Source organism: Pan troglodytes, chromosome 2 (genome assembly GCF_028858775.2).
Source record: "Pan troglodytes isolate AG18354 chromosome 2, NHGRI_mPanTro3-v2.0_pri, whole genome shotgun sequence".
Taxonomy (NCBI): Eukaryota; Metazoa; Chordata; class Mammalia; order Primates; family Hominidae; genus Pan; species Pan troglodytes.
Window position 1 is genome coordinate 6,876,839 of NC_086015.1, and position 26,682 is coordinate 6,903,520.

Genomic DNA, 26,682 nt, shown 5'->3' on the forward strand with positions numbered 1-26,682 from the left:
CTTAGTAAAAGCTTCCTGAGGCCTCCCCAGAAGCGGATACCAGCACTGCGTTTCCTGTACAGTTTGCAGAACCGTGAGCCAATTAAGCTAATTTTCTTATAAATTACTCAGTCTCAGGTATTTCTTTATAGCAATACAGGAAAGGCCTAATACAGTGACTCTTTTAAGTGTTAGTGGTTCACATTTCTCCCTGGCCAAAAGCCCTCCAAAGGCTTTACTTCTCACTCAGAAAAAAATCCAAACCTCTCACCTTGGCCAGAAGCCCCCATAAACTGGCCCCTGGCCGTCTGTCCGTCATTATGTCCCCACAACCCCCATCCTTCTGTTCCATATACTGTTTTTCAAAGACATGAAACACATCCCTACTAGCGATGGGGCCTTTGTGACTGTTGCTCCCATGCCTTGAATGTGAGTCCTCCAGATACCTCGTGGCTTGCAACCTTCTTTCATTTCAAATCTCTGCTCATTTCCACCCCTTCCCGATATTTTTCAAATAGTACTCACCATCCTTCTCCATCGCTTTCACTGCTTCGTTCTTAATCGCATGTAGTACTATGTGACATAATACTCCTTTTTGAGAATTGTATTTATTGCAGATTTGCAGAATTTCACGGTTGTAGTTTAAAGCATTTTATGTTAAGGTCACCATAGATATATTATGCAGTAGAATTCAGAAGTAGAATGAATATGTAATACAGACTCAAGGCTTACAGTAGGCTGCTTTGGGGTTTGCCTTCTGACCCTTCAGAAGTGTGTGTTCACTCAGCTGTTCCGGTAAGGACGCCTCGATGGAAAAGTTTAAAATGTACTGTTTCATACGGACTGGGTAATTACCCATATTATGTAATTGAGGGACACCTACAAAAACGATCTCTTTCCCCTTATCTATCTGTATTGATCTGCCATCATACCTGCAAAATTCCACCATTACTCTCTCTTAATGGAATCAACTACAATTAGAAGTCAACCAACAATGCCTGTATAGGAAGCATATGCAGAGACTTTTAGTTAAAATTATATGGTCTAATCAGCAAGAGTCTATTTAAGGGACAATAAAGCAGAATATGGCTTATTTTAAAGCATTATAGAGGCTCTCTCAACCCACCACCCTTTAACTGACTTTCTGGATAAACAGTCTCTTCATTCCTTCCGTAATGCATAATGACTGTTGCCTGTGGCAAGCTGAAGGTTCATGGCTGGTAGGCTACTCTCAGGTAAATTTGGAGCACTCTGTTCCTAGCTGTTGAGTTGGACACTGCCAAGGATGAGTTGTTTTTATTCCCAAACCAGTTTATGCCAGTTTTACTTACAATTATAAACTTTAAATATTATATAAACTAATGAAATAAAAATTCAAAAGGCAAGAGTTGTCATTTCCACGAAAACTAGGTGCAATCCTTTGGAAAAGACTCAAGAAAAACAAGCCAATAAAAAAATTAAAGGTTCTACGGACAATTATACAAGTTTATTTTTAAATAAAAGACAATTATAATTCATACTCTAGTATAATTCTGTACTCAGATCTTCTCACAACTCTTTTGTAAGGAAACCAAAACTGTAAATGAGAGTTGTCAATGCATGATGAACGTAGCTTATGTGAAAATAACAACCCTAGTCCGCTGTCAACTTTAAAAATAAATAAAAGGTAAGAGTTACATTATTCTTACATGAAAATATTGACAAATAATAAATTTAATTGCCTAAAAATAAATCACTTTATTAGTAAATAAAGATAAGTTATATATAAATATATAAACTATATGTTATGATAAATTTCATAAAATGTTTATGACATACATATGGCATTACTTTATGGTTTCCCACTTCTTGCAACTTTTAAAATTACCAGCTAATTCTAGGTCCCAAAAGTGTAGGACAAGCGGGTTTTTCACATGGTTTGAAAACAGTTTTCAAAAGTAGGGATTGCAGTTTCATTACAGACATGTTGAGAACAGCAAAGGAGGTAAAATACTCAGATCAATCCTGGAAGTAAAGTAAAATCAGCATGCCCATTCTACATATGAGGCTAACAGAGAGTCAATGACGTGGAGTTGAGCTGTTTTCAGAGAACTAAGATTTGCCTTCCTCAAGGTTCATGCTGTTAGCTTTGATGCTACAATACCTTTTCAAACCTCTTCTCCTATACATCTCATTTAGATCTTTCATAACTTGGCTTTTTCAAAATAGATGTCAACTAAAGGCAGCTGAGCTAATCAGGTATTTTAATTAATGGCATCTGAATTATTATGACAGTGTGATCATAGAGATGCCATTTTTGTCTTCAGTAATCAACCCTTCTTCCTTAAGAATGTGTGGGAGCAGGTCCTTGATTAAATAGATCTGGGAGATGCTGAATATTGGATTCTCCTCTTGGAGATTTTACAATGCTAATAAGATTTGGAGAAATCCTGTAGTAAAGAAATCTGCCCAGCATTTTCAACCCAGTTGATATGATTTGGCTGTATTCCCAGCCAGATCTCATCTTGAATTGTAGTTCCCATAATCCCCACATGTTGTGGGAGAAACCTGGTAGGAGGTAATTAAATCATAGGGGCAGTTACTCTCATGCTGTTCTCATGATAGTGAGTGAATTCTCATGAGATCTGATGGTTTTATAAGGGGCTTTCCCCTTCCTTCGCTTTCATTGTCCTTCCTGCCACCATGTGAAGAAGGACATGTTTACTTCCCCTACCACCATGATTGTAAGTTTCCTGAGGCATCCCCAGCCATGCAGGATGGTGAGTCAATTAAACCTCTTTCCTTTATAAATTACCCAGTCTCAGGTATGTCTTTATTAGCAGCGTGAGAACAGATTAAAACACTGGTTATTTCCCAAACATATTTGTCCACATGATTTTATCATGTATGCCTCTTTATGTTGGACTAAACTGGTATTCAGTGGCACACATTTAAAAATATTGCTATTCTCAAGTAAATTTGGACTCCTCTGTTCATAGCTGTTGAGTTGTACACTGCCAAGAATAAACCAGTTTATGCCAGTTTTACTTAGAGATTATTACTACGGAGGCTGAGGCAGGCCGATCACCTGAGGTTGGGAGTTCGAGACCACCCTGACCAACATGGGGAAACCCCATCTCTACTAAAAATACAAAATTAGCTGGGTGTGGTGCTGCATGCCTATAATCCCAGCTACTCAGGAAGGCTGAGGCAGGAGAATCGCTTGAACCCAAGAGGCGGAGGTTGCAGCCGAGATCGCACCACTGTACTCCAGCCTGGGGAACAAGAGTGAAACTCGGTCTCAAATAAATAAATAAATAAGTATTATATAAATGAATACCTTTCATATGTCCATTCCTGTTCTTATATATTCTCAGCTTGTTGACCACAGTTCCCTGGGCTGAATTTTGTGAGTGCACCCCTACTTTGTTCAGCTTTTTGTCATTATCAGGAGAGAAAAGGCAAATGTTGCAAAAAAAAAAAAAAAAAGATAGACTTGGCAGTTTTTTCTAATAGCTAAACTGTGACCTTGGCACCCATCCCCTTAGAGGTCAGTAAGAGGCACTTGTAATCATCCACAAGCAGAGAGTCAGCTAAAGACTGAGATCACCCCTTGCTCATCAGATCCTGGTTAAGAAGCTCATGAAGAGCAAAAAAAAGTTCAGACTCCTTCCACAAGCTAAATAAGTGCCTCTAGGGTCAGGCATCATCAAAGAGGGTCAACTAATCAATGTTCACCAAGCAATTTGTGATCTGAAGTGTTGCAAGAATGCTAAAATTATATGTATCTTGTCCTTTACAACTGAAGATGACACATCAGGAGGTGATAGCTCTGTGTGTTTGATGCTGGCTGGCTATAACTTTGTGCAGACCTTAGCCCTGGCCCTGCTGCGGGCACATATCCTTCTTTACAGGATAACCAGACAATTTGTGGTTTACTGCCTGCTGTGTGTGTCCTGTGCAAACTCACAGTGTGCTGACACATGACTGCCTAGTAAATATCAGGTGAATATTGAATGCTCGTGCTCAGAGCTTTTATTGGGAAACACTTTCCCTCATCCCACCCTTTGCTCCTCTCCTGAATTTCCACCACCATGCATCAGAACAGATCATTTATAGAGATACTCTTAGGGAATGCCAGTCTGTGCCAGTCTGCCTGTCTTCCCTGCCCACATGCTCTTACCGGGGCCGACTTGACACCCAAAACAGCTCAGAGAGTTGAAGTGATTTGCCCAAGACCACACAGCTAACAACTGGCAAATGTGGTATTGTATCTAAAATACTAGCACAGGGTTGGGCACAGTGGCTGACACCTGTAATCCCAACACTTCGGGAGGCTGAGGCAGGAGGACTGCCTAAACCCAGGAGCCTGGTCAACATAGCAAGACCTTGTCTCTACTAAGAATAAAAAAAATATTAGCTGGGCATAGTGGCATACACCTGTAGTCCCAGCTACTCAGGAGGGTCACTTGAGCCCAGGAATTTGAGGTTTCAGTGAGCTATGATCATGCCACTGCGGTCCAGCCTGGGCAACAGAGTGAGACCCTGTCTCAAAAAAAAAAAATAAAATGTTAGCATAGGCTTTTAAATCATGTGTTTTTCACTTACAGTGAAGCTGAGTAGAAATCTGGGGAAGAATTAAAGCAGAGATTCCAGGGATATGTTAGGGCAGAGCAGGACTCATGGAAGGACAAGGGGGTTGGTTTTGTTTTCAATAGAATTGAGAAGGTGGAGTTTGAAAACACATTTCCAGAAGTCCCCGTGTTGTTTCCCACTGGATGCTTGTTAAGATTATGTAATACTCTTCATTGCTATGTCTGTTGTTTAAGTGTTCTGTTCACTGGGATTCTTTTGGTTGCAAGTGCCAAACTCCAATTCAAATGAGCTTAAATAAACACGGGAATTTATTGGCATAAAAGTCCTATTAACTACAACTAGATTTTAGTTCCCAAATGATAGTGTTAGGATCTCTCTATCATCTCTTGAATTTGCTTCTCACAAGCTGCCTCTCACTGCAAGGTAACTCAGCAGGAAGGAGAAAATGCTTCATTTCCAGTAATTTTAGCAAAAGCTTCAAAATTGGCCTTTATATGCTAACTTGAGTCATATGCCCACTCTTAAACCAATTATGGTGAGTGGAGGATATGAGGGTGGTGCTGGATAGAAAATGCTGATTGGGCAGCCAGACGACATGGGTCTATTCCTGGAGCCAGAACGGAGATTAGCCTCACTCGTATAGCATCTACTAAGAGTCGGGGAGAAATGATTCCTGATTTTAAAAAAGATTAGAATGAGGTTACCAAGTCAGGAGAAGCTAGGCACCCAAAACAAATGATGTCTACTTGTCATCTTATTGTAAAGTAGGGTTGCACCCCAGGATCCCATCCCGAAGAATTATTTCTAGATGTAAGAGGTGTATACCATGTACAACAAGATCCACTGTCCTGGAAACATGAGCAGGATTCAAGAAACTTGATTCTCCTAAAACTGTATCTCTGCTGAATATATCCCACTATGTCCCTAGTGCCAAGAAGAATGCCTGAACCTAATAGGCCCACATGAAGCATTTGTTGAATGAGTAATTTAAAACCAGGCAGAAGGGATACAGAGTTTCAGTTTGGGATTATGAAAAAGTTCTAGACGTGAATAATGGTGATAGTTGCACAACATTGGGAATGGATGTAGTGGCACTGAACTGTGCACTTACAAATGATTCAAATGGTAAACTTTTATATGTATTTTGCCACACTAATTTTTTTTAAAGAAGAAGGGGAAAACCTTAGGCATTAAGGAAAACAAGATTTTGGTGACTTCTGGATTTTTGCTTTCCATTTAAGCTTGCCTTAGTGAGTCATTGGACCTCAACGGCTAGGCAGTCACTGATGGGAGCAGAAAGAAGTACTTATCCAGCACTTCTCCACTGAAGTTGAGCCCAAACATTGGCTGTTCCCTACTTTACAGAAGAAGATCAAGGGATACAATAAGGTTGGGATTGATGGACGTCAGGAGGATTTGCTTTAGGAATGCACATGATATATGAAAAGGGTTCAGCCAGAATTCACAAACTCTGTTGTCTCCTATGGCCAGCCAGGCAGATAAGAATGTAAATGAATCAGATAATGTGAGTCAGGTGGAGATCCAGAGCCTTCCTTTAAACAGGCCAGTCACTGCTCATCTCAGACCAGTTATTGCCTTGAAGAAATACAGGTTCAGTAGTGCCTGGTCTCATGGTTTTTCATGAGAAGCCATATGTGTGGAATCTTATGTGAAATGTTTCCATTTTGGAAAATGTTAGCAATCACTTTTTTTTTTTTTTTTTTTTTTTTTCTGAGACGGAGTCTTGCTCTGTGGCCCAGACTGGAGTGCAGTGGTGCAGTCTCAGCTCACTGCAAGCTCCACCTCCCGAGTTCAAGTGATTCTCCTGCCTCAGCCTCCCGAATAGCTGTGATTACAGGAACGCCCCACCACACCCAGCTAATCTTTGTATTTTTAGTAGAGACCAGGTTTCACCATGTTGGTCAGGCTGGTCTCAAACTCCTGACCTTATGATCCACCCACCTGAGCCTCCCAAAGTGCAGGGATTACAGGTGTGAGCCTCCGCACCTGGCCAGCAATCATTTTTTAAATGTTCTACAGTAGCATGGCAAAGAGAACACAGCTATTTTCCAGATCTTTCCACTTATTTCCAGTTTCTTTCCAAGGATAGACTCTTCACTTTTTAACAAATGACAGTAATGATCTCATGTATTTATTTGTTTATTTTTACGTTTTTCAGTTTAAGGTGACACAAATGGTTAGGACAGATACCATCACCCCGATTTTACTCTTGAAGCCACTGAGACTTTACATGGAGGGACTTCAGCTTGCACCCAGATCATGCGAAACCATGTTCTGTGCCATGTGAGACTTGAAGAGGTTGCTTTCAAAACTCCCCCGCAGGTTTCCTTATTTATCATTTATCTGGATTAATTCTTCCTCCCTTACATTGGAGAAAACAGAGTTTCTCAATTTCCCATGACTCTCTTTGTTAGTCAGATGGGAGAGAAAAGTCATTACCTATGCGAACCTGTCTACAGGTTTGTGTATTTTTCAGTAATAAATAAAATAACCAGGGAATTTAAATCATATAATATTTTCCATCTTGCCAGAGATGGATTTTTTTCCCCCTGGGGAAACTTTTAACTTAAGAATGTGTTTCAATCTCCTTGATGTGTTGGAATAATCATTAATGTTTACAGTTGCTGTAGCAACTAGAAATGCTGGCAATTGAGTAGGAAGGGAGCCTGAGAGAGGAAGATAAGCTGTGTCAATTATTGAACATCTGTCAAACAGTTAGCCAATTTAAAGTGACAGACAAAAAGCTAGAAATCGAAGGTGGGTACAATGTATTTGTTAAGTTAACAACATCAGTTTTGTATTGTTTTGCCACTATTACAGAGGGATAATTAACATTTATTTACATCCACATAAAGGGAGCATTTTCTATGGCGAATATACGGTTGCAAGTGTAAATTTTTATGCCATAATCATCTTAATCCATCTCTCCTGGATGTTAGTTTGCAGTTTCAATATCCATTTCACAGACTTTTGCATTTTGTAAGAGCACAGAAGTGAAACACTATGCCTCTGATCATATGCCTCTCCAGGCACTCTCCTCTCCTTATCCTAAAACCCCTACTCACTTATGCAGAGGCAGTGGCCTAAATATTGGCCACACGTGTCTCCAGTACTCTGTCTTACTCTCATGGCAGTTATCATAGATCAATTAAAACTCCTTTTTCCTCTGAGTCTCTGGCATTCTCAAAACCCTAACACAGCACCTGGATAGCCAATACCAGTTAGGAAGGACTCTCTAGTGGAATCTATTTGCAATCCCTGTCTGTTAATGATTTCTCACCTTCGCTTGGCATTTTATTGTTTACAAAGTGTTCTTACTTGCATAGTCTCATTTGGTCATCAAGCCTCTAAGGTGGGGGTTGTTATCCCTTCTTTACATGTGAGAAAACTGAGGCTTAGAAAGATTAAGTGATTTGGCCAAGATCACGGAGTTAGACAGAAGATACCTACTTACCTACTGCCTTTTCCACTGCACTGTGAAGGAAAAGATCAGCAGGTAAAAATCTAGGGTGATGGGTTTCAGTACTGCCCTAATCACTTACTAACTAAAAAGAAGAAGAAAAAATAATAAAACAAGAAAGTATTTAATCCTTCTTTTGATAGTTCTCTCTGCTTCTGATAAAGGAGAACTGAACAGATTTTTTCCTAGGATGCTTTCAGCTATAATCTGTAATACACGAACTCTAAGTAAAATCTAGTTGCTAAGTTTCTCAATTACAGCATTTGTTTATTACCAGGCCACACCCTACCTCATGGCTGCACTCCCAGTTTCTTCCCAGATCTCAGTTTTTTGAAAGTGAGAGAGCATATTAATTTTATAATTTTTGCTACTTCTGTTTGTTAGCATAATAAGCATACTAACACTGTATACATGATCACAAGATTTAATTTTCTGGCCTGGCTTTGTTTAATGTTAAGTTTTAATGAGTCACCTTTTCTCTCTTCCTCATTTTCTTTTCTGGAAAGCAGGATTATTAGCTCCAAGAGATGAGTCAAATGAAGTAACATAAATGGAAATAATTTTAGGAAAATAAAATACTGTCTATGATAAGATATTAGGGTAGCTTTATTCCTTATAAATTCTGACCTGATCTGATAATATTAAGTAGATGATGATTTAGAATGGGTCTTCAGAATAAATTTAAAGGAACATGTAAGTCATCAAATGATTCTAGTCACCATCTTTGCCTTATCAACAATAATAATAATAAACATTAACATTTATTGAGTGCTAGCATGTGCTCGACACTGTGCTGATTATAAGTAGCAATTTGGCTACAGTATTGCACGTGATCCCCCAACCCTCCTATGGTGTGTTATTATTATCTCCATTTTTCAGATGAGAAAATTGAGTCTTAGATATGTTAAGTAACTTCCCATGCTCACAAAGTAGTGGTAAACCAAGGTTTCAAGACCATGTATGTCTAACCCCAAGTTCTAGAGTAGATACTTGACCGGTTATAAATAATACTTCACACACCCAAGGTAAAGATATTTATTTTAAAATGGAACAAAGCATGGTCTTGCCTAGATGTCCCATAAAGAGCTGTAATCATCAGATGCCCACTTTTTTCCTTTAATTTTTCTTGAAGCTGACTTTTTTCTTGCAAGTCTTTGTGTTATTGTCTTCAAAGAATTACAACAGTCATTGGGAAGAATCCACCATTTCTAAGAACCAGTTTTTACACAGAACTATTTTAAGTGGTACCAGATGGATAGGAAATTAGTATACAACTATTTTTCAAGGGGGGCTTAGGAACAGTGGTAAGAAGGGGCCATTAGTAAATGGAGGAAGGTAAAATAAGTCTCTAAGGAGAAAAAGAAATGACAAGGGTTTATATTATATTAAGAAATTTTTCAGATACTTTTTATCACAGGGGACTGAAAAAAAAAAAAACAGTGTCCATTAGGGAGTTTTTTATAAAATGAATTTATTGGTTTTGTTTTGTTTTGTTTTTGAGACGGAGTCTCACTCTGTCGCCCAGGCTGGAGTGCAGTGGTGCAATCTCAGCTCACTGCAACCTCCGCCTTCCGGGTTCAAGCGATTCTCCTGCCTCAGCCTCCCAAGTAGCTGAGGCTACAGGTGCCCACGACCACGCCCAGCTCATTTTTGAATTTTTAGTAGAGATGGAGTTTCACCACATTGGCCAGGCTGGTCTTGAACTGCTGACCTTGTGATCTGCCCACCTCAGCCTCCCAAAGTGGTAGGATTACAGCCATGAGCTACTGTGTCTGGCCTAATTTATTGATTTTTTTTAAAGCATATTATCTGAATAGAATATTTCTTCTGAGTAGATTTTCTTGAGGAATTCAACCACCACATGTACTCACTTCTCTGCCTGTCAGTTCTGAGTCCTAGTTTCTTCTCCCAGACCAGCTTGTCAAAAATACACTAGACATGAGCATGGGCACTTTGCGCTCTCTGTTTTGGAGTCTTGAAACCAGAGGAAAAAAGACCTATTTGTTCAGTTTGAATTTTAAAAATCTCTGATTGGCTGGTTTAAGTCATGTGATCCTTACTGAACCAATCACTGTGTCCTGAGGTATGATTGGTCTCCTGTGACTCGCTCCCATCTCTGTGCTGGCCTTGGAGGAATGATGACTGCCATTCCCCAAAAACCAATTGATGAAGCATTGCTAAGAAGATGAAAAGTGCCTTTCTGGCAAACCTGGTAATAAAGCCAAACTCATAGATGATTAATCTTTCATCTAGTCCTCTTCACTGTACCTCAAGGCAGAACCAGACCATTGCAGCCAGTGATGGTCTTTTTTGTTTTTAAAGGTCCAGATAAAAGAAGAAAATACCTTTATTTTGAGAAGGATAGTTCCATTCTTTATAGACCAACAGACCAAATGCTTTTGTTATTGGTTTCACAGGAGCATTAGCAAGACGCAAGGAAGCGGGGAAAAGCATCTTGGGCCATAATGAAACTGGCGTTTTATTTTTCTTTCTTCTTCTTTTTTTTTTTTTTTTTTTTTTGAGACAGAGTTTTGCTCTTGTTGCCCAGGCTGGAGTGCAGTGGCACAATCTCGGCTCATTGCAAACTTCACCTCCCCGGTTCAAGAGATTTTCCTGCCTCAGCCTCCCAATTAGTTGGGATTACAGGCGCCTGCCACCACGCCTGGCTAATTTTTTGTATTTTTGGTACAGACGGGGTTTCTCCATGTTGGCCGGGCTGGTCTCGATCTCCTGACCTCAAGTGATCCGCCTGCCTCTGCCTCCCAAAGTGCTGGCATTACAAGCATGAGCCACCATGCCCGGCTGAAAATTGGTATTTTCTTAGCACATTTGATTAAGGGTTAATTTGTGCTCATGATTTAAATGTCAGTTGTCTGAATTTTAGATCACAAGTTTAATTAAGGAGAATGTGGAATTGTTTAATAATTTGGTGAAAAGGCTGTGTGTTGTTAACTTGTGTGGGAGTTGATTATATTACTTGAAAGCTTGCTCAGTCAGTCATATTACTGCTTGAAGCCTTAAAGAAAGTAAATAATTAGAGTTAAATTGACATTTTCCACCATTCAACATTTTTTTCATTATTCCTGAGAATCCATTTTAGTTCCCATATTGAATCCTCTTTTTTCTTTCTTCACAGAAATTGCTTAGCTTAAAGTAATAAGACAGATTTTGATTATGCTGTGAGAAAAAGCAAAATTTCTATTAATTATGATTTGTCCAGTCAAAATTTTCCTACGAAATATATTTAAGTGCTGATGGTACGAGTGACCCGTAGAATACTGATATTTCAGGATTTAACTGGTCACCTAGTTCCCTGAAATTCTGAGTACTCCTGAATGTCGCTATGGGGGTTAGATACTGTGGCATACAAAAGAAAACAAGGTTGTCCTGATCCCTACCACAGTCCCCCTCAACCACAGGCCTGGCACATCAGTCAGGGTAATCACTGCTGGACTGCCATGTCATTGGCTTAGTTAAGCTGGAGGTTTCGGTTGCAGTGGTTCCTGGTATAGGAAAAGAAATCTTTGTCATGGTCTCAAGAGATGTCTGTTTTAATCCCAAATCTAATTCCACTGATAGTCTTTGTGGTCTTGGAATAGCTTATGTAATTTTCTATATCTCACTTTTCCTGTCTCTCCAATGGAACTAATCCTTATTCTACTTATTTCTAAAAATTGTCAGAGGCACCAAATGAGATAATGGATATAAAAGTGTTTTGAAAATGTAAAGAAGTAGGAAAGTTGTGGTTCTGCTGATGGAGATGGAGGCTTACTTAGTAAGGTGAACAAAAGTATCTGGCTCACTGGATCCAGTTTAACTTTCCTTGTGCATAGAGATGTCTTATTCAGTCCAGGTGTTCCTGTCACCTTTGAGTAACTGTGATCTGACCTGTGTCCAGGTCACACGGGTGTCATCTGGTAACTCTAGTGTTCATCAACATATGTCATTTAGCGTAAGTCACATCAGGTGGACTAACTTCACTGCTGCATCCTTTCCTTTCTGCCTTTACTGAGTCCTTCTCATTCTTGGCCAGTCAGTCATATTTTCTTTCTGTCTTAGTAAACTCAGCAAAACTGCAGAGAGTCAGAAATAAATGGAAAGGGAAGGATTTTTAACGAAAGGGGCTCACTCATTCTGACTTAAAACATGTATTTTGATAGTCCAGAGGTTTTTTTTGTTGTTATTTTTTCCCTCCTCTGATTTCAGTGAATTTGATTTACCATCAATTGTCTGATGAAAGAGATATACTTTCTTATTTGCAAGCGACTTCTTTCTCAACTAACGCTTTGGGCCTGGAGTTCAGCAATAATACTGTTGCTCCAGGAAACTTCTGGCATTTGGAATTCCACTTTGATTCAACTAATGCTTACTAAGTTGATTTCACAAAAGTAAAGTGTATGTTCTCTGGCCATATGTATTCTTGTCCACAAGCAGTCTTCAAGCCTGGAAGATGGAGGAGAGATGAGCAACTGAACTATTCTAATACAGTTACAAACAAATTTCAATGTGTGAAATAATGTGCTGGTTGCTACGAGGCAAAAAAGAAACAAACACTTATTTTGTTGTTGAGGAGAGACCACATGTAATTTTCCTGGTCAGGAAATGGCTTTTTGCAAAAGGTGGTGGCTGAGATAAGTAAAGCAGGGAAACACGTCCTGCGAAGAGAGTGCACAAGCCTTGTCAGAGGGACTGAAAAGCACCCAGCACACAAGGGTATCAGTGACTATTTTTCCACTATACCTTAAGCAACCCTTCTTAGCGGTATAAACCTTTCTTAAAATACAATTTTGTGGGGAAGTGCAAATTTCAAAAACAGAGCTCTCTGCTTAAAGCCCAGATGGACGGGCACAGCCCTCCCACTGTGTCTTCTCTTTGCAGCTACAAGCGACCCCTGCAGGAATACTGTGTACCGTATGAATCCATTAATCACGGATGCCCCTACTCAGCCTCCCTAAAGTTTTGCAACTCCTCGCTTGAGGGATCCTCCCCCAGAGTATACATTAACAAAGAGTAAAGAGTAGAAAGCTAAAACTAAGTAACTTGGGGTCCTGTTATGGAAGGATTTGAATGTGAGCTGGATGCATTTTACTTTATCCAGGAGGCAGTGGGACTCACAGAGGATTTGTGTGGGAAGGAAGGACATGACTCAAAGCTGCCCTTTGATAGGATTAATCTGACAGCGTTGTATGGGTTGGCCTGCAGTGGCACTGAACCTGACACGGGCAAAAGAGCAGGATGTTCTTAGGCCAGTGACAGATGACGGTGAGACAAAAAACCTCTATGGAATTCAAATCCACAGGACTTGGATGCTGATTTTCTCCCCAGCAATGGGACCCACACTCCTTCCTAGAGAGAACCTGGGATCAACCCACAGGGCTTGTATGAAGCGGGCATAAGTGTGGAGCTGAAAGAGTTGTATCATCTGATTTTGTTCTGTTCTCCTGCCACTTGAGAAAAAGCCATATTCTTTCTGAGACGGGGCATTGAACTTTGATAGTTGTCTCTTTAGCTTTTATGTGCTTTCTACATTATCTGAAAGTATTTTATACTTGGCTATCAAAGGGTATCCATGCTTCAAGGGAGTAACACTTTCAAAATGAACTTTGTGTGTTTGAGCTCTTTGTAAAATATGGTGATACCTTTGATTTCTTAAAATACCAAATTTTTAACAAATAGCTGAAAGAAACATTCTTTATCCCCCATGAACAGTGTTTCCATCTGCCCATCATAGTCCACTTCAGCTGCATCTCTCTGCCATGGCTTTACTGGTTTGATGTTTTGATCACACTGAACAGACTGGGCCATCTATTTTTTGTTTTGTTTTTTTGAGACATAGTCTTACTCTGTTGGCCAGGCTGGAGTAAAGTGGTGTGATTATGGTTCACTGCCGCCTTGACCTCCTGGGCTCAAGTGATCCTCCCACCTCAGCCTCTCCAGACTCCTGAGTAGCTGCGACTACAGGTGTGAACCACCATGCCCAACTAATTTTTTATTTTTTTAGAGATGTGGTCTTATTATGTTGCCCCTGCTAGTCTGGTCCATTCTTTGTCACAGTCAGGCAAGGGTCTAATGTCAGTTCTGTATGATTTCAGCACCCCACTTTTATCCCATCAAAATACTCAGATTAGCTTATATTTGTTTTCTTCAGCACCATTCTTATACCAACAAAAGTATGCAACTAAGGATCAGTTCCATTTATTTGTCTTTGTGTCTGTATCCTAAAGCAGGGGCTACAACCTAAATTGCCTATAGATTCATATAGGACTGGTATATGGAGTAGGGAATGGTAGAGGCTATGGCAAACTGGAGACTGAGTGCCTGTTCCTCAGTGGAAAGCTGCTATTCACCTTTGACAATCATTTGCCTGGTGGAATGAGAGCCTAATGTATTCAAACCTTTTAAAACAGTGTTTCTCAGAGTGTGGTCTTCAGGCCGACAGCATCAGCAGCACCTAGAAACTTGCAATTCTTGTCCCTCCCTGTTCCACCTCCAGAATAAGAAACGCCAAGAGTGAGATCCAGCCTTTTGTGTTGTAACAAGCCTTTCCAGTGATTGTGATGCTTACTCAAATTTGAGAACCACTTGTTATAGTGGACTTGTGTTGTATCACTCAGACTGATTTTGAGGACTGATATTTCAGGACTATGTTTGTTTCAAGAAAAGCCCAATATCAAGGCCAGGCACAGTGGCTCACACCTGTAATCCCAGTACTTTGGGAGGCTGTGATGGGCAGATCACTTGAGGTCAGTAGTTCACGGCCAGCTTGGCCAAAATGGTGAAACCCTGTCTTTACCAAAAAATACAAAAATTAGCCAGGCACAGTGGTACACGCCTGTAGTCCCACTTGGGAGGCCGAGATGGGAGAATCACTTGAACCCAGGTGGTGGAGGCTGCACCCCTGCACTCCAGCCTGAGTGATAGAGTGAGACCCTGTCTCAAAAAAAAAAAAAAGAAGAAGAAAAAGAAAAACCCAATATCAAGATATATATTTGATTTTTAGTTTTTTATTATTTGTTTTTAATTGACAAATAAACATTGCATATATTTATGGCATACAACATTTTAAAATTCGTATACATTATGGATTGGCTAAATCAAGCTCATTAACATGTTCATTACCTCACATACCATTTTTTCTATGGCAAGAACTTTGAAAATTTACTCTCAGCAATTTTCAAGAATAGAATACATTATTACTAACTATACTCACCATGTTGTACAATAGCTCTCTTGAACTTATTCCTTCTGTCTGACTGAAATTATTTATTCTTTGACCAACATTCCTCCAACCTCCCTGCTCCCCAGCTGGCTTCTGGTAATCACAATTCCACTCTCTGTTTCTATGTGTTCAACGTTTTGTGATTCCACATGTGAGTGAGATCATGCACTGTTTGTCTTTCTGTGCCTGGCTTATTTCACTTTGCATGATGTCCTCCAGGTTCATCCATGTTGTTGCAAATAACAGTATTTTATTATTTTTATGGCTAGATACTATTCCACTGTGTATATATATCACATTTTCTTCATTCATTCACCCACTGATGGACACTTAGTTGATTCCATATCTTGGCTATTGTGACTAGAGCTACAATAAACATGAGAGTGCAGATGTATCTCTTCAACATTTCATTGCCTTTGGGTTTTCAGTTTCGTAACATAGGGAAACTATAACAGACACATCCACTTGTCAGTCTCAGTCTGTCCTGTGCACTGTCACTCTTCAGCCTCCACTCCAGTCCGAACATGCTAACAAAAAGGATGCTTTCCTGGTTGTTGTTTTTTTTAATGACTTCTTCCCTTGCAGGATGCAAAGTTTACTGACTCCAGATCTAGGCAATATTTCTCAAACTTTCTCACTGATACAGTTCTGAGAGCAGAGGAGAGACAGGGAATGCAGAATTATATGCTGCAGGCATTCACTGCCAAATACAAGATTTTGTTGAAGCCTTTCCATTTGCCTTTAAAAATCATATAAGTTGTATGTCCTATTTTGTCATATACTCATATTTGGCTTATTGTCTAAACAATGAGTTAAATTACTTTCAAGTTAAATTCTGTAACTTCCACCCACAATTTCTTAAAGAAAATCTGCACCCTAGAAAAATGCCCAATTTACCCCCAAAAAAATAGAGGCAAGAAAATAAGAAGTTACATGTCAGAGGGGGAAGTTATAAGTCATACTCAAACATATTCAAGAGCCGTATACCTGACCAGAAAATGCACCTTTTGCCATCTGGCTTTTCCATACCTCCACTGCCACATCTGAGCGAGTAAATAGCATGTTCTAAAAATATCTTGAACAAAGCGAGTAGTCTCTTAGCTGGAAGGCTTATTTTTAGAAATACCTGGCACAAGGTTGGATGAGATTTAGTGCTAGGCCTTATCTAATCCTTGCCTCATATGGGCACCATTTCATTTCTCCAAAATCAGTACTGCAAAGACGGTGAAAAGCTTTCACTTTATGTGCCAACACAAATTGATTGGAGGTAATTGCCCGAAACACTGTACTGAGAATGATTCTCAGTCTGTGTCTGGCAGAGTCAATTATAAATGTTAGCCATGGGTGTAGGAGTGGCGACTGGTAGTCCAAGTGACAGATCTCTGTCATCCCTGCTCTACTCAGCACTAATAAAAAATGAAAGCAGTGTCTGAACCCTGGATGGTCCTGCTCATTGCTTGGGACCTGTCTAAACCAAGTTCTCTGGACCACAGAGTATTCCTAATAGGGGTCCTGACAGCTACAGTCATGATTTCAGCAACCTAAGCTGCAAAGGGTCATTACCATCATTATAGGTTTAAATACAAATTAGTCTGTCTTCTAATTAATAGAGGTACAATATCTCTCCCATTTCCACACCTTCAGATCTCAACTCATCTCAGACACTGCCCCTCCACTCTTGTTTCCCAAGCATTGTTCACTGGATGACAGCTCACATATGACTTTATATTTATCATTCTGTGTCTTAGTATAATTAGAAATGTCATCCAGAGGCTCCCTCTCTCAGAATCCAAAGTCTATTGGTCATGCTCTTCTTGAGAGAGCTCTGTCATATGACATGAGTGGTTTTGGTTTCTTCTGAAACCAAACACTCTTGCCTTCTCCTGCTACCTGTTTATTGTGCACAATCATCAGTGCTATTTAGTTCTTGCAGTTCCTGGTATAATTCTTACTTTCTCAGGGAAATTTTTGGGTTGCTCGCAATTTCTAACATTTTTCTTTCGCAAAGGTCAGAGAAAGACAAGGTATCGATCCATTTACAAGAAGATAATTTTTGTTGAAAAAAATGCCAAAAGAAACTCTAAGAATTTACATTAATATGTTTGGTGATCAGTGTAACTCTTGGTTTAGGCAGGGAAGGTATTCTTTTAATTATCCTATTTTTCAGATGAGAAAACTGAGGAATAGAAATTACTTTCCAGCTGATTAAGTCCCGAAGCCAAGACTCAATTCATGTCTCTTGACACCAATTCCAGAGATCTTTCCATGGACTTATGCCATTTTTCCCTTTGCTCAGCACACTGATAACTAATTCCAACCCCTGTCTTTGTAACTGCTCTCCAGCACACCTCTCCATCTCAGCACGAGCTCAGTGCTTTTGCAAACAACTGATGCTTTGTAAATATTTGACCAACAAAGGAACCAATGAATACATTCATTTTACCCATTTCATTTGTAGAAATCACTTAAAATACACTTTTCACATCTACTTTCTTAGAATTATATATCCATTTAAATTCAACCTCACAAACACTGTGTAAAAAACAGGATACATATTGATAAAACTATCTAAAGGTAAGGGGACTCTATCATGCTGTTAAAATCATTTATTAAAGCCAAAATTTATTATAATGCAAAGACTACCATTCATGTCTCCTGACTTAACTCTAATATCTTCTTTCTACAAAACACAACGCAGCTTAAATCAAATAAATAAGAGCGTGTGTGTGTGCACGTGTGTGTTCCAGTTCTTGACCTTGCCAATAACTACCCTTGTGATTCCTAGCAAGTTACTGGGTTTCCTTGGATCTTTCTTTCCTTATTTGTCAAATGAGCATGTTGGATTTGATGATCTACATATAGAATGTACGGAATGATGAAAGAGACTGAGACATCATATAATCCCACTCCCCCAATTTATAGATAAGGAAAACTGATTTCTTCTGGCTCCAAAATACATTTTTAAAGGAACATATGGCTTCCTAACAGAATCAGCTCTTCTGAATACTGGGGCTACCCCACAGTCCCATCCCTGCCACTTGTCAAATGTGTGATCATGATCCACTCATACAGTTTCTCTAGACTTCAGTTTCCTGATATGTAAAATTGAAAAAGTTGGACTAAGAGCCCTTTCAGGTTTAAAACTTTGAGGTTAAGAAAGGCATCTTTGAAAACTGACATCTTTGCCACTACTGGGATATGACTCAGAACATAACGAAGCATAATATAGCTCTAGAAATAAATTGGTGTCAAGAACAATTAAAGAGCAACCATCCAGAGAATTCTGATTGATCATTTGTGTAATCTGTTCAATGAGTACCTGGATTTGAAAATTGCTCGATTGGTGTCTTCTTTTAAAAATAAGAGCCATACATCATTTGTTGTTGGCTTAGAGATACAGAAAAAAGAACCAATTAAGAGAGCTTCAGAGTTAATTTCCAATAGATTTGGATGCTGCAAACCAAAAAAACCATTGCTAGGCCTTTCTTCTTTAATAAGTATCACAATACAACTAGCCTCAGTATTTTTCAGTTGAGCACCAGAAGTTTCACAATCTATTTAATATGTTGCATTCCAAGTATCTGTTTACTCAGTTGTTACAAATTGCCAATGGGACAGAAACTGTCTGTCACTTCCAGAGCAATTAGTGTGTGAAAACTTATCAAAAGAAATCTGTCAAGTTTGAGTAAGTATAAATATTGCATGAAAGTCCCTAAGGAAATCAAACTGAGTAGAATACACTTTTGCGAGTAGCAGCACAGAAAAGTTTATTTTGTTTTATTTCCTTGGCTTTATTTTTCAGAATGTTGATAGTGCTTCATGTAACCGAATGGATTAATGTTTTGCTCTGATAAAAATAGATTTTGGTTCTTAAGGGAAATCTCAATTGTATATTGAGCGATATAAAAATACCAGATCTTGGTTTCAAATATGAAGAGCTCTTACTTTTTCCTAGATGGGACACTGGAATGAGAGTTAAGCTAGAACGAGTAGGTTATAGTCCGCCTCACCCCTTTTTGGTGCTCCAGCCTAACCCTTTCTAGACCTCAGAACTTTCTTATCTTTAAAATGAAGAAATAGGACAAGCGGTTTGTTGGGTATGTTTTAGTTGTACTACACTTTTTGCCTGCTTTGATGTCTACATTCTCATTACATTATATTCCTCCTGCTCCTTCCTGATTGCCCTGAAGAGATAAACAAATAAAAATACAATATTCCAGGTGGTGATATTTGATCGTGAAAAAAACTAAGTTAATATCTTGGTGAGAGATTTCCCCTGTTTTAGGAGCTTAGTGCTTAGGCCACACCAGTACACCAGCCAAGACTTTTCTGCTGACCTTCCCACTTCAGGACTCCACAGTATTTACAAATGTCAGACATTGCACCATGTTGGTTAGGTTCCTTAGCATCTTCTGTTTGAGGCTCTTCTTGGCAACTATGGTTTCTTCTTTTTTTTTTTTTTTTTTTCAGCATAAGAAATGGTTACACTGTTATATTGTTATTACAATTGGGGAAACATTACAACTTTAATTCAATATTTTGTTGTTGTTTTCTGTTGTTCTATTTAATATTAATGATTTTGTAGAAACAGAAGTAATACAGTTAATAATCCGTATATTCTACTTATTGTTTTTTGAATTGAACTAATTGGTACAGCGTTTCCCAAACTAGGTTTTTTGAGCTGTGGGGGTTAGATGGTTGTGGTGGTGGTAATTCCATGAGCAAATAAGTTTGGATGCTTAAACACTCTCTAAGGAGTTTCAAGGGCATTGGCATGACAAAATCTCTTGCCAGTCCTGAAAGAAAAAAGTTGAAACTCCGTTTTACTTTGTTTAATCCAGTACTTCTCAAAGTAATTTGATCATGTAACCCTTTGAGTTTTAGGGAGGTGGGGGTAGAAAACAAAGAATTAATCATCAAAGACCACTGTTTAGGAAATGCTGCAGGAGGCACTTCCGGTTGTTTGCATCTCTCACTAAGTTACTTCTGTTTAGGAAATGCTGCAGGAGGCACTTCCGGTTGTTTGCATCTCTCACTAAGTTACTTTAGTCACAAAAGCAGTGAAACCAAAGGAATCAACCTATTTTTAATTAGATCAAATAGCATGTTAATTGAATTTTCAAAAAAGTTTTTACTTCTATAATGATTAACCTGTTGAAGTGCAACACCAATAATAACTAACATCTGTACAGCCCTTTAGAGAATTCAAAGTGCTTTCACATAATCAGATGCTCACCACATACCTGCATCACATTTAAAATTGTCCTCATTTTATGGACCAAGAAGCTGAAAATGAAGTTTAAATGGCTTCCCTAACATAACACAGATTTGAACTTTAGTCTTACTTTGTTGTTGTTGTTGTTCCTTTCCAATTAGAAAAATAATGAAGCAGATGCCATTTTCCCAGTATTGACTTTCTAGTTGCTAAATGAGCCTCCTGCAGAATTCAGAGAGCCTTGCAGCCAGTAGCTACTACTGAGAGTTCTGAAAAATATTGCAGGGAAAAAAAAATCATTTCCTGGCCAGGCACGGTGGCTCACACCTATAATCCCAGCACTTTGGGAGGCCGAGGAGGGCAGATCACCTGAGGTCAGGAGTTTGAGACCAGCCTGGCCAACATGGTGAAACCCCGTCTCTACTAAAAATACAAAAATTAGCCAAGCGTCGTGGTGGGCACCTGTAGTCCCAGCTACTTGGGAGGCTGAGACAGGAGAATTGCTTGAACCCAGGAGGCAGAGGTTGCAGTGAGCCAAGATCGTGCCACTGCACTCCAGCCTGGGCAACAAAAAGCACAACTCCATCTCAAAAAAAAAAAAAAAGTTTCCTGTATTTGATTCCAACTCTCCTTGGAGAAATGTGAGTTGATTAGTATTGTGCTGGTAAATTACATTCTAACTTCCATCATGTGACTTTGGAGGTGCTAATTTATACTTAAAACTCTCTTATAAATAATTAGGGGATAGGTAATCTTCTCATTTTGCATAGGAGAAAGCTGAGGTGCTGATAGATTACTAGGTTTGCTTGAAACTCACCTATTGAGTATGTAAGGACTGCATTGCTATGCTGTTTGTTAAAAGCCTGCCATACGGGATAGTACTTCTTCACAATGTATTATAGGGGCTTTTCCTCCCCCAGATTTTAGTTTCTTGAGGAAGCTTTCTGGAAAGCACTTGTATATTTACACTGAGTATCCTCTTGACACCAGCATGGGGTTACTTGTAATGACATGCACATGCGTAAATAAAATGATTAGCCATTCTCATATAAACATAATTATATCTTTCTAAAATAATACATGTGGAAATGTTATAATCCAGTGATAAAGGGAAAGCAATCTGCATGACCCCTCCTTTGTGCGTAAACAGTGGATTATTAAGGCAGAATATGTTTCCTGTTGCACAGTTGTTGAGGTCAAGTACAATTGGGACACATTGAAGGATTACAGTACAAAAAATGTCTTTTACAGTAATTAGCGTTCTCTCTACAAAACTGAAGTGACCTTTCTGCTATTTTCCAAGGACACTTTATACATTTAGACTTTAGCTCAGGATCATATGAAAAAGTGACATGTAAGAACTCAGTCAACTAGTTCTGAAACCAGAGGCCCCATTGCATTTAGTTGTTCCCTTACCCTCCCCTCAACAAAGTAATTTTTGAAGATAAAGTGGGACATGTTGGCTACTCAGTGCCAGTAGCTAGTGTATCACTTCTCCAGCTTTGGACAAATCTGGAAATTACACTTTAAAGAGAGGAATCGTGGAATGCCTGGAGCTGAAGCAGTTTGATTTCCTTGGAGCACAATAGTTCACTGCAGCAAATCATTTATACTCACTGTCATTTAGTGGTCTTCTCTGAAATGGAAAGCATGGGCTCATGTGGTCCTTCATAAAACATTTACCTAATTCTTATAAAAATTAGAACTTTCAAAGGAACATTTTTGATACAACTGCCTATGAAATTCATCCCACTGGTCTTACGGGATAAGTGTCTGTGAAAATGTTGCTCTTTTATCACTATTTCATGTCCACTCCCTCGTGGATCTAATTTTTTTTAATATGGATGTATATTTGTGGAATCAGTCAACTAGTCAGTCAGTGTATACTTAATGAGTGTTTGCCACAGTATTAAACTGCTCTCTTACTAAAATGATGGAAAAGTATTCAACCTCACAAGTGAGAAGAAAAAAATTGAGTTGATAGTAGGAGGCATTGGGAGAAGACTGCATTGACACTCAGGAATTATTCTGTTTCTAACTAGAGCTAAGAATTTGAATAAGTTACTGTGTTCCTAGGTGCCAGTTTCTCAGTTAATGGAAATAAAACTATCAAATATATTGGAAAGCATAAAGTGCTATGCAAGTATGGGGCATTATGATGTAATATAATGATTATTATCTGTAAAACAAAAGAAATGATCTAAATAGTTTCCAGGGTGGCTTCCAGCATTACTATATCAAGATTATAGGCACCCTGGGTCTGTAATTTGAGCATTACTCAATACATGTTACATAGTGCCTGACACCTGATTAGCAAACTATAAATGCTTAGCCCTTGACTTAAAGAGGTTGGACATCGCTTAATCAGCTATCAGTGTATCTTTTACTTCTCTGGAAATAAAACCTTATTGACTGATAGTAGAAAGGCTGGTAAAATGCCACGGGGGACTGTGATTACTTCCTATCTGTATTTAGTGGGCTGAAAAAGAGTCATTGGGCAACAGTGTATACATTTTTAACCTGATCATTTCTTTCATGAAAACAGTAGAGTTCCAGTGCCAAAAGACATATTCGTAATGAAGATTTTTTTCCTTTCAGAGCTGAGTTATGCCTGGATCTTCAATGAATACCCTTCCTATCAGGATAATCGCCGCTTTGTTTCTCAAGAGACTGGGAATCTGTATATTGCCAAAGTAGAAAAATCAGATGTTGGGAATTATACCTGTGTGGTTACCAATACCGTGACAAACCACAAGGTCCTGGGGCCACCTACACCACTAATATTGAGAAATGATGGTGAGTTTTCAAGTAATTTTGTTAATTTTGTTTCTTGCAATCACAGGATGAATGTGGAGGTATGTTATGTTGTTGGCACACGAAGCTTTGTTGTCTAAATTAAATGTAAGAAAAGTTTACTGCTGCCTATATTTGGTACCCATATTTTCTCCACTTGTGTAAGAGATAAACCCATGAATCCATTTTGGAAAACTAATTAGAAATCTAATTGCTAATCTCAACAGGAATAGAATGAGGATTTAGGTGAATATAAATAACAAAGGAAGGTATTTCTTGTTTCTCTCCCACTTAAACTGTATACACAGTCAGAATGAAGTGAAAGGTTGAACAATTACCTCATTAATCAATTCTGTGTAATTTAGTATTCTGTGTCCAATTATCCAAATAACTTCTGGATTTACAATACTGAACGCATAGTTCCCACCACAGTGAAATGTAGACATAACAAGGCTTGTTTGAGACAGAAGTTTTAATTCCCCACACTATTAGAATATTTCAAGAAAATATATGAAATTCATATATTCTTAATTACCTAAATGACTTAACAATGTGTAGTAAAAATCACTGTGTACTTTGTAAAGACAGCCGTGTATGCCAAACTCTAGGAGTACCATGCCGTTTCCCACCACGGGTTTTTATATATGCTGTTCCCTCTTCTTGAAATGCTCCTCCTTTCCTTAGTCCCATCCTCTCAGCTTCTCCCTTGGATAAACTGATGCTGGTTCTTCCAGTTTCTTCAAAGATGTCACTGTTTCCAGGAAGCCATCTCTGCTTGCTCACCCTGCCATCCAACCATGCTGCGTCAGGTACCTTCTGTATCGAGTCTACAACCATACCCCAAAAGATCTCATAATTCTGCATCACAATTGTCTGTGTTCTTCACTGTCTGTCTTACTAGCAATTTGCCTTTTTAAAGCATATGTAGTACCTTATTCACAGCCACCTCTGCTGCACCTGGTTTTGCAACTGGTACATCGAAGCTTCTCAATAAATATTTGTTGAATAAATTCAATCAAAGACATAATTAAGCCTTTCAACAAGGGCTGATATCATGATTTAAGCAGTCATTGTAGACATGTTCAGGTTTCTATTCTTTTTAAATCCTTTTACTGTCTAGTACACATTCAGATCTTCTATTATGAACAGGAATGACGAGACCCATCACACAAGTGAGGATACCATCAGCCAAAAACATTAATAGCAAACATCTACTTGACACTTAATATGTGCCTAGTCACTGTGCACAGAACTGAATGTGAATTATCTCATTTAAATCGCAATCAGTTATATGATAAACATTTTCTTTTGCAGACGGGGAAACTGGGGCTCAGCCACATTTGTTAAAAATTAATGGCTCCAAGATTTCCACCCAGCACCCAGGTCTTACTGACTCCAGAGCCTGAGATCTTAAACCCTCACAGTGCTTCGTTGCATTATACTGTAACACCTCTTATCTGAATTTATACAAGAAAAACTTGACAAATGCAAGACGGGAATGCAGATTTCTATTCCCCAAGTTTGTTACTCTTTCCCTGTGTTTTGTCAGCGAACTTTGTGCCCAAGTGGTGCTCTGAACCTGAACCTTCCAGAACAAAGTATTTTACATACTAAGCAGCTCTGAAGAGAGGGTCTGAGCATCCTTTCTACATAGACTACACTGTGGAATTTTTGAGCAAATAATTTAGATTTTAACCATTCATTTATTCATCCATTTAACATACATTTATTTAGAACTTCCTGTGTGACAGCCACTATGCTGAGTGCTGGTGAACAGGAGGCTCTTGTGTTCTCCTGGGGGATGCAGACACAAAGAAACGAGCAAACATAAACAAAACCAAAATCCTATTATTTTAGATACCAGTAAACCAGTATGATAAAATAGCAGCTCTGTGGTGGGTTGGGGGGGCGGTGGGTGTCTACTTTAGACAGCCATGGAAAGCCTTTCTAAGGAGGGGACATTTGAGCTGAGATCTGAATAGCAAGAAACCAGCCCTCTTAAGATCAGAGGGCAGAGCTTTCCAGGCTGAGTTAACATCATATGCAAAAGCCCTGAGGCCTGAAAAAAAGCACTCAGCATGTTCAGGAAACACGAAGAACAGAGCGTGGTTGAAGCATAGTGAGCAGGTAGGAGGGTGGATAGAATTAAGGTTAAAAGAGAGTTTTAACCTTAATTAGAAATAGGAGAAATTACCAGATTTTACTTCGAGTGCAGTGAGAAGCCGTTAGCGAATTGTATGCAAAAGAGTGATTTATGTTTTTAAGAAGATTGCTTAGCTGCTATGTGGAAAATGGACTTTCAGAAAACAATAGTGAAAACTGGAACTCCAATCAGAATACTACTGCAATTAATTCAGTTGGGAAATGATGGGGGGTGAAACTAGGGAGTAACAGCAGAGAAGGAGAGAAATGGATTCAGGATATAGTTTGCTGGTAAAGCTGCGAGAACCTGATCATTCCTTAAATGTGGGAGACAGTGGAAGAGAAAATCAAGGATGACACATAGGTTTCTGGCATAGCAGCTGAGCGTATGGGAATGCCCTTTACTGAAATGGTTTTACTGCACAGGTTTGCAAAGGAAAAATCAAGAATACTATTTTAAACATTATTTGTAAAACCAAATACATAACTTCTCCCTTGGCAACAGGAGGAATTATTTGTTTTGTGCTTTTTTGGCCATCTTTCTATCATAACATTCATCTGGTATATTCATATTTGTCCGCTTGCCTTCCCCACCTTGCTCACATTATGATCAAGGAAAGATCAGCGTTTTCATCCGACTTTGCACTGCGCTCCAGCACGGTGCTTGGCACATGGCAAATGTTAAATTAATATGTTGGATTAAGCTACATTATATTCAATAAAACTGAAAATTCTTATCAGCTTAAAGAGAAAAGTAGGTAAGGTACTAGCTCTGTCAAAAGCTATCAGTGCTATCTCTCCAGACTGACAGATGAAGAAAGTTTCAAAAGATATGCTCCAGTGGCATTTTGTAAGAAATCTCTTAAAAATACAGCCCCTGTGGCTTCTACCCAAATGCACTTAGGCCAGAATATCTGTTCAGTGGTATTATCTGTTTTGGTCTATCAAGTCATGGGTGTAATTACATATTGACTTTGATATACTGTGACATAGCCAGGGACAGACGTCACACAGAACTGCCTCTTCAAAAAACAAGAAACAAACATTCAGGAACACAAGCACTCCAGAATCATCATGTACACTTCAAACTGGCAACAACTCTGCGTTTTCCCTGGCTTTTAGATTTATCTTGATTTGTCTGGTATATCTTCATAGAGATGACAAATGTTTTGTATTAAAATATTTTATCACAAAGTTAGCAGACTAAAGATCTCATTCTTCAGCCATTAATGCCCACTCATTCTTAATTTCCATGAGCGTTGCATGGTGAAAATTCAT

The 26,682-nt window shown here is 39.0% G+C and overlaps 1 protein-coding gene across 3 annotated transcripts in view; it reads left to right on the forward strand.

Annotated features, from left to right (window-relative positions):
* CNTN4 (contactin 4) overlaps positions 1 to 26,682 on the forward strand; it is a 959,696-nt gene that overhangs the window by 742,840 nt on the left and 190,174 nt on the right. For all 3 annotated transcript variants that reach the window (XM_009444763.4, XM_009444772.4, XM_009444765.4), the window contains exon 7: positions 23,068 to 23,265. In XM_009444763.4, coding sequence (XP_009443038.2) covers positions 23,068 to 23,265 — 198 coding nt within the window. The remainder of the gene's footprint in view (positions 1 to 23,067; positions 23,266 to 26,682) is intronic.